This window comes from Delphinus delphis, chromosome 1, assembly GCF_949987515.2.
Source record: "Delphinus delphis chromosome 1, mDelDel1.2, whole genome shotgun sequence".
Taxonomy (NCBI): Eukaryota; Metazoa; Chordata; class Mammalia; order Artiodactyla; family Delphinidae; genus Delphinus; species Delphinus delphis.
This window is the reverse complement of record NC_082683.1, coordinates 160086376-160101363: the sequence shown is the minus strand read 5'-3', so window position 1 is coordinate 160101363 and position 14988 is coordinate 160086376. Positions and strand designations below refer to the sequence as shown.

The 14988-nt window shown below is 39.5% G+C and overlaps 1 protein-coding gene across 1 annotated transcript in view; it reads right to left on the bottom strand.

Moving 5' to 3' along the window:
* The window catches only part of SCCPDH (saccharopine dehydrogenase (putative)), a 40718-nt gene extending 26462 nt beyond the window's left edge, over positions 1-14256 (bottom strand). Inside the window, 6 exon segments of the mRNA XM_059997126.1 lie at positions 1803-1852; positions 4185-4314; positions 6469-6549; positions 11910-12022; positions 13730-13952; positions 13954-14256. Of these exon segments, the coding sequence (XP_059853109.1) occupies positions 1803-1852; positions 4185-4314; positions 6469-6549; positions 11910-12022; positions 13730-13952; positions 13954-14256 (900 nt within the window).
* Positions 14257-14988: the final 732 nt, after the last annotated feature.

Below are 14988 nucleotides of genomic sequence, written 5' to 3'. Positions count from 1 at the left end.
TAATTTAATCCTCATAGCAACCATATGAAGGAGACACAACTCTCATCTCCTGTTATAGATCATCTCCTGCTCCTCTTTCAAAAGAAGCCTCTTTTCTAGCTCTGTTTTCTCACTATCTCCCTGTAGTGGACATCTGTTTTTTGTCAGTCCTGCACTAATTTGCTGCAGGGAATTCTTAATTCCCCTACCCTATGTTCTGCTTACAACACTCTCTTTCCTATTGGAAGTTTGTTACGTGTTGTTGAGAAGGGCTTGGCCCTGATTCCCTCTCCAGAGGCCCATGACCCAGGCCTGGGCAACCTTATTACTCCATTACCGCAGGTCACACTGTTTGGCTCAAGAATGACCAAATGACCCAATACTTGACTAATCTTCCCCATCTTTGAATATTCAAATGCTGCTAGCTGTTCTTGGGAAATCATGAACCTTATGGACAATGCATACCTGGGGCTGCCAGTACCTTCCCCCCCACCCCCGATTGTGAGAGCCTACACTGAGGAGCACAGAAGTAATGCAGAGACAGGAAGAGGAAGAGAAAAAAATGAGTTCCAATAATACCATTTGAACATCCAGATCCAGCCATACTGTTTACTTGCAGATGTTTGGTTACATGAATCAATAAATTCCTTTCTGTTTTGTTGGTTTAAACCAGGTTGAGTTGGCTTTCTAACTCATGTTCCCCAGAGCTCCAAGCATGTCCTTCTTTCTCATTTCTGAGCCTTTGTTTAGGTTGCTGCCTCTCACCTTCCAAATGCTATTCACTTTTCAAGGTTCAACTTAATAAGACTTCTATGAGGCATTCCCAAATTACTCAGGCCCACTGTCACTTCCCTTTATTCTGATACTCTAGTGGATATTATCTGTAACCACAAATTTTAGCAAGTTTTATATAGTTCTTCATGTTTATTCATCTGAACCTACAATCCAGACAAATAAAACCGTTACTTAAACATGCTCCACTCCATCCCACAGTTACATCTTTATTAAACTATTTCCTTTCTCCCTTATCCACATCTCCTCAGCACCAACCTTTAAAATTCCATATCCCAACTTCTCCAAAAAGTCCTTGATCTCTGGCCTCCCGGCTAGATGTAACTCCCCATTCTCAGAACCCTATAGTATTTCATCTGACCTCTTTAATAACAATTTTTGTCTCCTGCTCGTCTAAATTATTCCCTTTAAGGGTCTGCATGTTGTTCATTTATGTGTCACACTATCTTGCACTACTATATATACTTGTATTACACAATATGTGAAATACTGAGTATTTTTTAAAGAGAATAAATACTTATGAAGCCTCAAGTATAGACAGAGAATTGTGTTAGACACTACTGGCAGTAAAACTACTACCACAAAACATGGTTCTTTCCCAGAAATGCAACTATCTTATGCTCCCAAATAGACCATAAATTCAGTAAGATTACATTTACATTATACATTTCTTGTATGGCCACAAGAACACCTAACTCCAAATTAGGCACATAATAAAAATGCACTGATTTGCACTAAGGTGATAATTTTCTAGGCTGACAACATTCATCACATAACAATGATAGATCTTTAGTGTTAGGATGATGGTAACTCATTCTAATAATGAACTGTGCAGTTTTAAACAAATTCTATTTTAAGTCAAAATAACTCACAGCAATCTTTACTTTTTAAAATTAAACAGTGACTTTCATACACTAAAAATTACAACTGTATATACAATTTAATTAATTGAAACCTTTTTAACAGGCAAGTATCATTTCCAAAATGTTTTTAATATTAACAAAGAAAACACGTGACAAACAAAAACTAACCTCAGGTCCTGAATGTATAGTCAGGAAACTTTCCACAGCCGTCAATGTACCTAAAAGAGAAGGAAAATGGTAAAAGTAAAATCAAATAAAAATCTATTAACCCAGGATAAGTAATAATAAGCTATTCCTATTCATTTAGGGAACATTTTTATTAGGCCTACAGCTGATATAATCAGGAAAATCTGTGCTATAACAGTATTATTAGGTTATTGTAAACAGATTCAAGGAGCAGCTAAAGCCAGATAAATTATCAGAAAAATAGTAGTTTAGTATAAATTAACTGCTGGTACTCACAAAATCTTTTCTAGTATTCAAACTGACATTGCAAAAAATCTCTTCCAATAAGGCAACAATTTAGCTCACTGATTCTGGAAGGCCATCAGTTCTCAAAACTACATCTATGGGCTTCCCTGGTGGCGCAGTGGTTAAGAGTCCGCCTGCCGATGCAGGGGACACAGGTTTGTGCCCCGGTCTGGAAAGATCCCACATGCCGCGGAGCGGCTGGGCCCGTGAGCGATGGCTGCTGAGCCTGCGCGTCCGGAGCCTGTGCTCCGCAACGGGAGAGGCCGCAACAGTGAGAGGCCCGCGTACAGCAAAAAAAAAAAAAAAAAAAAAAAAAAAAAAAAAAACTACATCTATGGGAATTATTCTATTTTCCAATATGAAAGCTTTCAAGAAGACTCATTAGTAGTGACTTAAAATGAATATACAGAAACCCTACCAAAATGGGCCTTTGTGATGGCTTATTAAATACTTAAAGTAAGGCTATTTAAATGAAATAAAAATATAATGAGTAAAAACAAAGTAGAAAACCAAGGCCAGAAAAAAGGGGAGAAATCAATTATATTAACCATGAGGACTAATACATACGTATAGTGGTTAAGTATTTAATTAATCTTTGAGCTTATCGAGAGCAGTAAGACAAAAGAAAAACATAACGGGCTAGCTAATTCTCAAAATCTGATAAAATATACCAATTTGTTAAGAGACAGTATTCCTAGTTTTAATTCCAAGAGAAAATTAAAGCATGGGGCCTTAGAAAGTTGACAATGAGCAAGGTAACAAATAACCACACCATCTACAATGATGTTACAGCAGAAAAGAACTAAAGCCACATAAATATCACTTATCTAACACTGTCAAAAACCAAGAATAGATCATTAAATTCTAACTCACTGGAGAGGATTCTGAGAGTTGTTAAGAGAAAGTGGCCTGGATACATGACTCTTTGATCTAACCCTGTGCACAGAAAGAACATGTATCGCCTAAGGCAGTATGTAATGCAATGTGAGCCACCTGAATCAACAATTAGCTGGGGTATTTGTTAAATGCTGACTCCTAGGTTTCAGTGACTGAAAAAAAGTTCTAAAATAAATCTTAAAGTAATATTTCTCCCTTAAAAATAAAAAAGGACCTATTCAAAATAACAACTATTAAATATTTAAGAATAACCTCAATAAGAAACACGTAGGACCACCATAAAAATACTCTAAACTTTTTCAGTAAATGGAGATTTTTTTAGTACGTTTTTTAATAAATGGAAATATACCAAATCCATGGGTTGAAGACTAAATATATATTTTAAAGATGTTCAATTCATGCCCTTCTCTTTATTGGGAATGGTTCCAGCATTTCATCATTAAGTATGATGTTGCCTACTGCTTTCTGACATTCACTGTGTTAAGAAAGTATTCTATTCCTCAATTTCTAAAATCTAAAATCAATAAATGGCAGGCATGCGTATTACCTTTGTTGAGCTTTGGTCTCAGAGTTACCGTTCTAATATAAACTGGAACACTTTCCATAATTTTAAGCTCTAGAATGGTTTATATAGAACTGGACTTATTTGCTTCAGGTCATTTTTATAAAGGGCATTTTTTATGTATGTATAACATTCCACTGTTTTACTATAATAGTGATTATTTTCCATTCTTATTGTCTCCATTTTATAAATGAGCTAAAAAAGATGTCAAAAAGCTTGTTCAATACTTTCTAGCTTTGTTCATTAAAAAAAATTAAAACTTTCCAATTATAGTATGTGTATAAATTATACTTTAAGATGTATTAATTCCTAAACAAAGCAAGTTTGAATTTATAATGCCTGCCAAAAATTTTTTCCAGAAATTTTATAGCTATAACCACAACTAAATTCTAATGGAGAATTCCTTCCTTTAGAACACTTATAGTATTATCCATACCTCAAAAAACAATAGTATCAATATCATTTTCTAACAAGTACAGCTATATTAAAAACAAAGTATGTGTTTTAATACTACCCATTAATAGTTGTTTCTTTTCTCAAGAAGATTTTAGTTCACCACAATTACAAACATGAAACACCTCTATTTTAAATTCCATTATTGCTTCTTGATCAATAATTACCATTCATTTTATTTCTGGTATATATTACTCCCAGATCTGCTGGAATGGAGTCAAAGCCACTGCTTCCAATGATATAAGCCCCTTTTTCTGCAGCTTTCTCATGATACTTCCAATACATTAGTTCCAGAAACTAAAGATTCAAGACAAAAGATCTGAATCAGAGCTACGGAGAAACATCTAGACCAAAATTAAATGATTTACCTTTAAAAACAAAGCAATTAAACTGTGAAAATGCTAACCAAGATGGCTCTGCAGCAAAATATTAACTGCCAAATAGCTGGCACTTACTCAGCAAACATACCTACTATGTTCCAGGTGGTGTGAGAGGTATGCAGATCTGACTTAATTCATTTTTTAGAATGACTTTTAAATGCAAAAGCAATACCTATTATGAAAAATTAATATAGAAAAATACAAAGAAAACAAAAAAAAGTTACCCCGAATCACATCTTCCAGATGAACATCATTACAAACATATATCTGTGCACATATGTAAGTAGAAAGAGTGGTAGGAAAGGAGGGAACACAAGAACGGGATAATGTCTGTTCAAATTCTTTGCCTGTTTTTTTTAAAAAACAGTTCTAGATTTACAGAAAAAAATTGAGTACTAGAGAGTTCCTAGGTACTCTTCACTCAGTTAACCTTATCATTACATCTTTTACATTAACATTTATTATAATTAATGAACCAATACTGATACATTATCACTAACTAAAGTCCCTATTTTGTTCAGGTTTCCTCAGTTTTTATCTAATGTCCTTCTTCTGTCCAGGATCCCATTCAGGATACCATACTACATTTAGTTGTCATGTCTCCTTAGGCTCCGCTGGCTGTGATGGTTTCTCAGACTTTCCTGGGTTTTGATGACCTTTACAGCAGTGGTCAGGTACTTTGTAGAATGCCCCTCTATTGGAAATTGTCGCATGATTTTCTCATGACTACACTAGAGTTACAGGTTTTGGGGAGGAAGACGGGGTAAAGTGCCATTTCCTGATGTCATATCAAGAGTACATACTATCTCACAGACACAGAAAATAAACTTATGGTTACCAAAGTGGGAGGGAGGGAGAGATGGATAAATTAGGAGTATGGGATTAAAAGATACACGCCACTATGTATAAAATAGATAAACAACAAGGATTTACTGTACAGCACAGGGAACTATATTCAGTATCTTGTAATACCCTATAATGGAAAAAGATCTGAAAATATATATACATATAGCTGAAACACTTTGCTGTACATCTGAAACTAACACAATATTGTAAATCATTTAAAAAAAGAAGAGTGCATACTATCAACATAATTTCTCACTGGTGATGTTGACCCTGAACACCTGGCTGAGGCGGCATTTGTCTGGTGTCTCCACTGTAAAGTTCTTCTCCCCCCGCCCCCCCCCGCCGCCGCTTCCATACTGTACTCACTGGAAGGCAGTGACTGTGCAGCCCACACATAAAGAGGGAGGAGTGAAGCTCCCCCTCCTCAAGGGCACAGTAGTTATGTGAATTATGTGGAATTCTGCACAGGTGATTTGCCTCTTTTCTTCCCTTTGCCCATTTTAAATTTGTATTTAAATCTGTATTTTTGACTTATATATATTCTGGCTCATTACTAGGTTTTGATGCCACGTTCGTGGTACTTTATAAGATAACTTAGCAGCTTTCCACCATTTTCTCTGCTCTAGAATATTTTAAATAAGATAGGAATAGTTTCTTTTACATTCATATTTCCTACCTCTTCTTTTATCAGTCTTGGTAATTTACACTTTCTTAACACTTTCCAATATACATCGCCAACTGATAAGCTCTAAGTATGTATATACCAGCACACTGATGATGGTACTCAGCAGAGACTATAGGGACATATGAGGTTACAGTTATAAAGGAGCTAGTGTAGCTCAGTGCTTATTAACACTCCACTTCCTGCAGTGTTAATTCAGGCAAACCCCAATGCAAGTCCTAGTTTTCCTACTTAATGGTTGCATGACTCTGAGCAAGTTTTATTTTAATTAATTCTGTTTACAGCATGCAGTAGCAATAAAAATCAACACATCCTATACACAAAGGCCATGGAAGAAATTAGGATGTAGGGAAGAAAAATTCAAGAAAACTGAAGCTAAGACCTTACCATCATGCTCTCCTTCAAGCTTTCAATGAAATACCATCTCTAAATGCTACAGAGTCATCACCTTCTAAAATCTGTCTGCAAAATTACACTAAATATTTTTCACTTTAACAGAAAGTTGTATTGTTAATTTTGTTCCTTCTTTTCCATTTTACATACCTGAGGTTCTCCACAGATGTCAATACAGCTAGTTCCATTTTCAACACATGCTTTTACTACAGGTTCTCCATAAAATCGGTACTGGGAGAATAAAGAAAACCAACAGTTTACTCTTACTTAGCAAGCTTAAATGAAGGAATACCACTGAGTGTTGGAAGTACAGTCTTCACTATTAAGAAATCAAATATTAGTTAAGTAGCCTAATGAGAAAATGAGAAAACAATGTAACTGCAATTTACTGACTCTCACAGTGTAAATAAAAGCATGATGGAATTACCCCTAACTGAAGACAAAGTCCAAAGTTTTATAAAAGAAGTGACTCATTTGAGTTGAATTCTGAAGAACAGTAAGGATTTGCCAGGAAAAAGAAAATCCAAATAATGGAAAAATTATATGTAAAAGTGTAAAAAAGGGTGATGCTCAGGATACCTGAAGCACAGAGTAGTTGAGAGGGAAGTGGTAAGAGATGAGTCTGGAAAGAAACACTTGGGCCAGATCAGGAACGACCCTGAGTGCCATGTTATCAAGACTGAACTTTATCTTTTCTGCATTGCTGAGCCCTCCTAGAGTATTTTAAACAGGACAGTGGTGGAACGTTTATAACACAGACATATCACTCTGCCTGTGGTATTGGAAAACAAAACTCACGGCAGGTAAGAAATGAAGGACAAAACTAAGGAAGCGGAAGGATATACTAAGAGTGAGATATACTTAAAAGACAGAAATGACTGCACTTCCTGATTAGCTGGACATGGGGACCAACAACTAATGGCAGCATTAGCAAAATAAAGAAAGGACAAAGAGGGTTGAAGGGGATAAGTTTAATATTGTACAAAGTAGCTATTCTGAGCCTGTATGATTTTGGATCTCCCAAACTATTTGTTGCTCAAACTCAAGGAATTAAAATTAAAAAAATTTTATATAACAGTTAATACATCAGAGTCAGTCCCATTTCAAAGGAAGCATGACGAATTTTCCCTTTGTGAGGGAAGGGTAAATGGAAGCATAAACTCCTCTGCTCCTCTCATTCCTCACAGCAAAAGATGGAGATAGGAGATGGTCTGCTTCTTCTAGCCTTCAAGAAACAGGTAAACGGACACTTAAAAGAAAAGACAGAGCACTACAGGGATTGCCCTTTTCAAGTGGGTCACTTAGGCTCCTCTCTACCTGACTCCACAGCCTCATCTCCACATCCTCCTCCCCCTTCTTAAAAACAGCAAATGACACTGGAATTACAGGACTAGAAAAGTGTGTTTAAGTTCTAGTTCATCCCTGCTATTTATCAACCATGCAAAATTACTGAAAGCACTTAACTTCTGAGGCAACGTAGTACAACAGAACAAACAAGGGCTTTCAAGGCAGCAGGACCCAAGTTCACATTCTAAATCCATCATCTACTAAATTGTATGAATTTATTTACAAATGACATATATGGACTACTATACTAATAAAATATACACTTTAAACATATATAAAATGGACATAGAGTTGAAATTAAAATGAGTACAAGTCAAAGCTCTATTTTCTTTCTGTACCCAATGGATCATCTTGGGTAATTTTTACACATATCCATTTGAAACTCACTTAGCAATTTCCTTGGCCTCTTGGTTATTTTACCCCCGAATACCTCAAGTTGTCCCGTAGTTCACCTGGGTCAGAATCAGCTGGGTCGCTCGTTAAACATGCTGGTTACTCAGTCCCACCCCAACTCCCTCCAGTAATAAGTTTTCTGGGGTAGACTGCAGTAACCTGCATTTTAAATGAGCCTCACTGGTGACTCTTACGTACGTTAGAGGTGGAGAATCACCTCCCTAGACATTCTCCCTGGAAAATCTCACCAACTTTCTGGATTTCTACTACAACATGTATACTGATGACGTCCAACTCCTATCTCCAGAGCTGCTCACTGATGAGGCTGCCTCATCTGTGGCTTCTGTTATAAACTTCAGGACCCGCAAGAGCTCAGGACATGGGGCAAAATGAATTTCACTTTGGCTTCTTTTCCTCTCCTCTATTTCCTCTTCACCCTGACTTCCTCACTTGCTTAAGAAAATAATTCCACTATATAGTACGCATTTCCTGTCTTAATTCAAAAATATCTAGCAGACACCTCAGTTTCAACACATCCAAAATCAGATTCATCATCTTTCTCTCAACAGCAGTTTCTCCCCCTCCACTTCCTAGCACAGGAGACAATAAAGAATAATGCTTAAAAGTACTGATTCAGTCATTTTCTGTATATTTTGACATAATACTTGTTTACATATGCCTGACTAGTTTTACAGCTATCATTTAGCTCTCATTAAAGAGACCCTCACAAAATAGAGAAATGGGTAAAAAAAATACCTTCAAAGAAACAAATTATGACACCCAAACTGGTAAACTGGAGTCTACCCCTGGGAGTATAATCCATATTACAAAGTGAAAACGACCTTCCAAGTAGAGCTTAGGAAGGAGCATGTTTTGGGGTCAAAAAGCTAGAGATGCCTATAAACCATCCAACTGGAAGCACTGAGAAGGTAATTCGATCCACCAGTCTGGAGTTTAAGGGGTAGTTCCTCAGTGGAAATAAATTAATGTAGGCATCATCAGGAAACAGATGGTATTGAAAGCCATGGCTTTCAATTCTTTCTGACTACAACCCACCCTAAGAAATTCATTTCACATAGTAGCTCCACACACAAATATATCTGACACAAAAGCTTCATGAACCAGTACGTACCTGTATTACGCGTAATTCACCCTATTTTCTATTTCAGTCTATCTGGTTTTTCTTTTCAATGCCTAGTCTTAAACTACTGAACTGATTTCACAAAGTTTAAAAAGTACTGGCCCAGTTACAGTTTCTGTTTGGGATGGTGAAAACGTTCTGGAAATAAAGAGGTGACAGTTATATAAGATTGTGAATGTACTTAATGTCATTGAAGTGTATACTTAAAAATGGTTAAAATGCTAAATTTCATGTTATGTATATTTTACCACAATAATAATAATATTAAAAAATGGTCCAGGGAATATAAACAGAAAAGAGTCTCTAAGGCTTAAGCTCTGAGACCTCTGGCATTCACAGGAGGATAAAAAGATCCAGCAGAGGAGACTGAGACAAAGCTGGTAGAGAAAAAGAAAACTAGGAGAGGGCAAGAATTCACATACCAACTGAAGAAAGGAAAAAGTGATCGACTGTCACAAATGCTGAGAGGTCTGATTAAGATGAGGACGGAGAACTGATGATTGGATTTGACAGGACGGGGATGCTGGCAGAGTAGTTTCATTTAAGGAGTACGGATAAAAGCCTGACAAGACTAGATAGAGGAGGAGGTGAGGGAGTGGAGACAGTAAGTAAGGCAAACTCTTTCAAGTTTTGCTAAAAAGGGGCACAGAAAAATGGGAGTAGTTAGAAGAGCATGCAGAATTCAGAGAAGTTTTTCTTTAAATGGGAGATATAATCCCATACTTGTATGTTGAGATAAATAATCCAATCAAGAGGCAAAATTTGATGAGAATAAGAATATGTGTAACTGTAAACCTGTAAATATAAAGTCTTTGAGTACCGTGTCCATGAGAAGCAGGGGTAGTTTTTCCCTGTAAAAGGAGATAAGGCAGAGTCAGGACACAATGCAGATACGAAGATCTGGTGGTATAAATTCTCTTCTGACAGCCTGTATGTTCATAGTTTAAAAAAAAAAAAAAAAAGGAAAGAAAGAAAGGAAGGGAGGGAGGGAGAAAGGAAAGAAGGAAGGAAGGAAGAAAATCACGAGGTAAGAGTGAGGAAAAAGGAAGAAAGGGGTGGGATGCTAAAAGTATGAGAAAAAAGAAGTTATAAAACTGCTGCTTCAGTGAGTAGGAGAGAAAACAGCCTAGGAAAATAGATTAGAATTGCTGGAGGGACTGAGGCTGCATGTGAGGTTTGTAACCACATATTTAAAGTGGGACTAGTCAGCATCAGGATGCATTTTTCTCCAGCCAGACTGGGTTATACATGTTCAGGTAGAGTAAGCAGCGAGCTGGAATAACCAGGGGTGGGGTTTCTCCAGAGTACTTCGGAGGGAGGGACAAGCTGGCTGAGGATGTATATAAGACAGTGATTCAAGCAACGAACCACAGACCACATTCTAAACTAGTTAATGAAATAAATTGAAATAAACAATAGAAATACATTTCATTTGGTGACAATCAAAAACCTTTCTGGTTTCATTTGATGAAATTATCAACAATTTTCTAGATGCTTAGTTTTCAAATGTTTTGACAATTGAGAAAGCTTCCTCAGATCCATAAATGTCACCAACATTCACCCTGTTACACAGACCACAAGTGTCTCTTTCACATCCAGTCCAATAGCAGCAGCTAGAGGTTCTCCTTTCAAAATATCCGCTTTCAACCACTTCTCACCACCTCCAACACTCCTACCCTGTGATTGGCTTGCTTGGCCCATTCCACTGTTGGTTCCCTACCATCTATTTTTCCTCTCAGAAGCCAAAGAACTTCAAATACGTAAATCAAATCATGCCCTTGTTTTTAACCATTCAATGGCTCTTTCATATTTAGAAGGAAACCCAAACCCTGATCTTGACCTTGCAGACCTAACCACCTAGTTCTAGGTACCTCTCCAATCTAACTCCCCACCTCTCTGCCCTGCTCACGCTCAACCACGCTGGCCTCTCTCACATCCCTCAGTCAGGCCAAGCACATGCTCATCTCAGGACCTTTGGATTTGCTCTTTCCTGGAACACCCTCTCCTCAAATACTCACAGGATTTACTCCCTCACTGCATTCAGGTCCCTATGCAAATTTCAGTTCCTCACAGAGACCTTCCCTGACCATCCATCTAATAGAGACTGGTGTGCCAATCTTTTTATCTCCCTTCCCTGTTTTATTTTTCTTCAAAGCACCTGTCACTTACTATTATAACATTATTTTTCTGTCTCCCCACTGGACTGTAAGCTCCATGACGGGTTTTCTGTTTTATTCACCATTATGTCCGTAGACTAGTTCAGTGTACATATAATAAACACTCAGTAAACATTTATTGAATAAATGAATGAATCTTTTTTTAATATCTTTCTTTGTACATGCACTAACATATGTACTGGTACAGTAATACAAAGTGTAATTTAAAAACAAATAAAAAGTAAATTATGGGTACATGCTCAACCTTTTTTAGTTAAGGGACATGCAGCACAAAAAAAAGTTTGGCAATTATAGCTGTAACCACTAAATAAACCAGCACACATTCCTGGAGTCTAGTGTCACTCTCTCTCTCAGGAGACTTTGGTCATATCCATTTGCTTCTCATGAGAAGTAAAAACTCCCCATATGGGGTTAAGGCCCTGAATCAATTCTTCTGTCCCCTGCCCTTATGTTTCTCTGGAATATAAAATACCAGATTCTGCTAGAAATGAATAGATTGTTTGTTCTGATTCAGAGAAGGGCAGATTACTTACTGGTCCTACACAGTTGAGGACAACTGTTGCCTGTTTAGCCATTTCATCAAGTGAGGCTGGATTAGTGATATCACAAATTATTATTCCAACTTCAGATGACAGTGTCGGCCTTCCTAAAATAAGAAATAAATTGTTTTAAGCAAATCCCGATACAGTATTAGATCACCCAGCCCTTCTTTTCATAATAACCACTGACGGCAAATTTACTAAATATACTAAAAGCTGATTCTCCCTCTCAAACAAAAGATAAAACTGTGTTTAACCAGGTAATTAAAAATACGGAAAAGACTATGAGGAAAATGGAGTTAAAACTAAGAGTTAATAAAACACATTACTAATCTTTAAAAGAAAATCTAAGATAAGGAATGTGTAAATGACAACTCTATGCAAAACGCCAATTTTACAAGTTTTCAGATAGAAGACGATTTTCCTGACCTCCTCTCCAGGAAGAATTATACTATTATACTATAAAAGCAGTTTCTCATCAACGATTAAACAACTACATATGATAAAATTATGAGGAGGGGAGTTAACATCAACATAATGAAACAAAAGAGGACTGAAGTAAAAAACTGTCTAGCGAAGAACACTCAAGTTCATAATAAGGAAATAACTGGAATAAACTGAATCAATAGAGTAACGCAGGTTTCATGGCTCAAGGTGTATTTCCTGCAATAACCTGATCTGGGCACTACAAATGTTAGGCAACTAGGCTATACCTGTACAGTCTCGTTGAACAGAAAAGAAGAAAGGGGAGCATATATTTTAGTCGTGGAAGTATTTCTCTTGGAAAAGTAAAGAAAGACCAAAAAGCTTTTTGGTCAAGATTCTGTACTTGGGAGTGGCAGCAGGAGAGCTGTAGGAGAGTCCAGCCTACATGGTATCTTCTGTACCAACCACAAACAAAACAGGTTCCATAAACAGGGATCTGTGTGGAATTATGTGAGATGAAGGTGAAGGTGAAGAACAAAGTATGCCCGAAACTCTAATAGGTGCTATCTGTCTGTATGACAGGGCAGTAGGGTGGAAAACTGACAGCCAAAGTTAAAGGCGACTGACTCCTAACTTAGATGTTCTCACCACGGGGAACATGGGTAGGGTCTCTGCGTGTGTGTGTGTGTCTCTCTCCGCCACATCTGTATCTCCAGCATTTACACTAGCACCTGATATTAAAAAGACCACTCAATAAAAACAGGCTGAATGAATGCCGAAAGAGTAAGTAAACTGCCGAAACAAAAACACCAAGAAAACTTTCTGGATGAAGAGTGCGACTGCTGGAGAATGCTTACAAGTAAAAATTAAATTAAAAAGTAAAGCCACAGCAACGTTCTCCGTAAAACTCCTAAGCTTCCTCTCCCATCTCCAAAACACAAGGCAAAGGGAGAGCACAAACCATCCTGAAGAAACCAGTGCTCTACTTTTGTACCCGATCAAACATCAAGAGACTTCCAGGCCCACCAGGTTACCCGCCCCCCCTCCCCCCCGCTCTAGAAGGGGACGGAACAGAGAAAGGAAAAACTAAAGTTCCTATTTCGCCAGTGGGGATTCCCTAACTATGGGAGAAATTCAAGGGGCGGGGGGGATGTCTCTCTCTCTTTTTTGTTTATGGAACGGAACGAAGCTCTGACGTTATCAGGAGCCCCGTGCTCCTCCTCCTGGCCGCTAACAGGGTTGGGGAGCTCGAGGGGCACCCAGGGAGAGAACCTCTCATTTCAGGCGACTGAAACCCCTCAGCCGGGAGAAGGGGGCTTGGGGATGAGAGCCGCGGCGGTGGGGCCGAGACCGGGGTCCCGGGGCCCCGTCCCAGTCGCCCCCTTTACCCAGTTTCATGGCAGCCCTCTCCAGGACTCGCTGCAGCTTCTCCCGAGAACGGCCAGCCACAGCCCAGGGCAGGCGGGAGCTCCGCTCCGGGGACATCTGCTCCCGGGCCACCTCTTCGGTCACGAACTGGCCGGTAAAGCCAGAGGCGCCGAACACCACCAGGTGGAAAGGCCTCTGCTGGGTCGCCATTACGAGCCCACGGCGATGCAAGGACCAGGATGGGCTGAGTCCACGGCGCCTGCGCCTCAAGCAGCGACCCCAGGACCCGGCGCAGCAACCGCCTCCTCCGCGGCCGCTGCGGTCTCCGCTGCCTGCGCGCCGCGTTCCCGAAGGCCCGCGCGCACCGCTGCGCCAAGGCCCCGCCCACACCGCCTTTTGCCGGCGGCGCCAGTACGCCTCCTCCTTCTCCTCTGGGGTGGGTCCCGCGTTGCTGCTGCTGGCTGCCCTGGCTCGCGAGGCCTGTGTGCTTGCGGGGCTGGTGGCAGCAGGCGGCGGCCCATCCTCCGCCCCGTTGTGGGTCCTGCATAGCTCTGACTGCCCCAGGCGTCGTATCTTTTCGCTCTCCCGAAGGTTGTAGGGAGCTACGCAAAGAGAGAGCTCACGAAAACCTTCTGACGGCTGAGAGCACTTCCCGCGCCGAACCCCCCCCCTTTTTTTTTATTTTCGAAGCACGTTGTCCAAGGGGGTGGCTGCGGAGCCAGGTGTAGGGTGGACACTGAGTCTGGGGCCCGCCTTCTGTCGTAGGCCCCGCCTCCACCGCCTCGGTGTCCGTCACCTCCGGGACCCCCTTGGTGATGCGGCACACAGTTAATGGTGAACCTCCGCCGTAAAGAAACTCCCAGAATTGTCGTGCCTATTGAGCTGTGAGGTAAAGGTGAATGGTGGTTCAGGACGTCCTCGAAATGCAGAAGAAATCAAAAGTTTCTTGAGCAGTCGTTATTTATATAGTCAAAAACGTTTTAATATAAATAAACGAATAAGTGAATACATAAATAAATGGGGGAGAAGAGACACATCTCCCAGTACAGAGGCATTCCAAATAATTTGTCATTACGACCTTCTCCAGGAGAAGAGTTTAACTCCCTCCCCTTTGAATATAGGCTTTGCTTAGTGACATACTTTAAAGAGAAGAATGTGGAAAGGGGGAGGAGGGGTGGGAAAGAGAAACCAGGTAAAAATTACCCTGGCCAAATGATCAAGGTTAACATCATCAATACATCATGTTGATAGCACACATCCCTAATATGATGTGATAAGG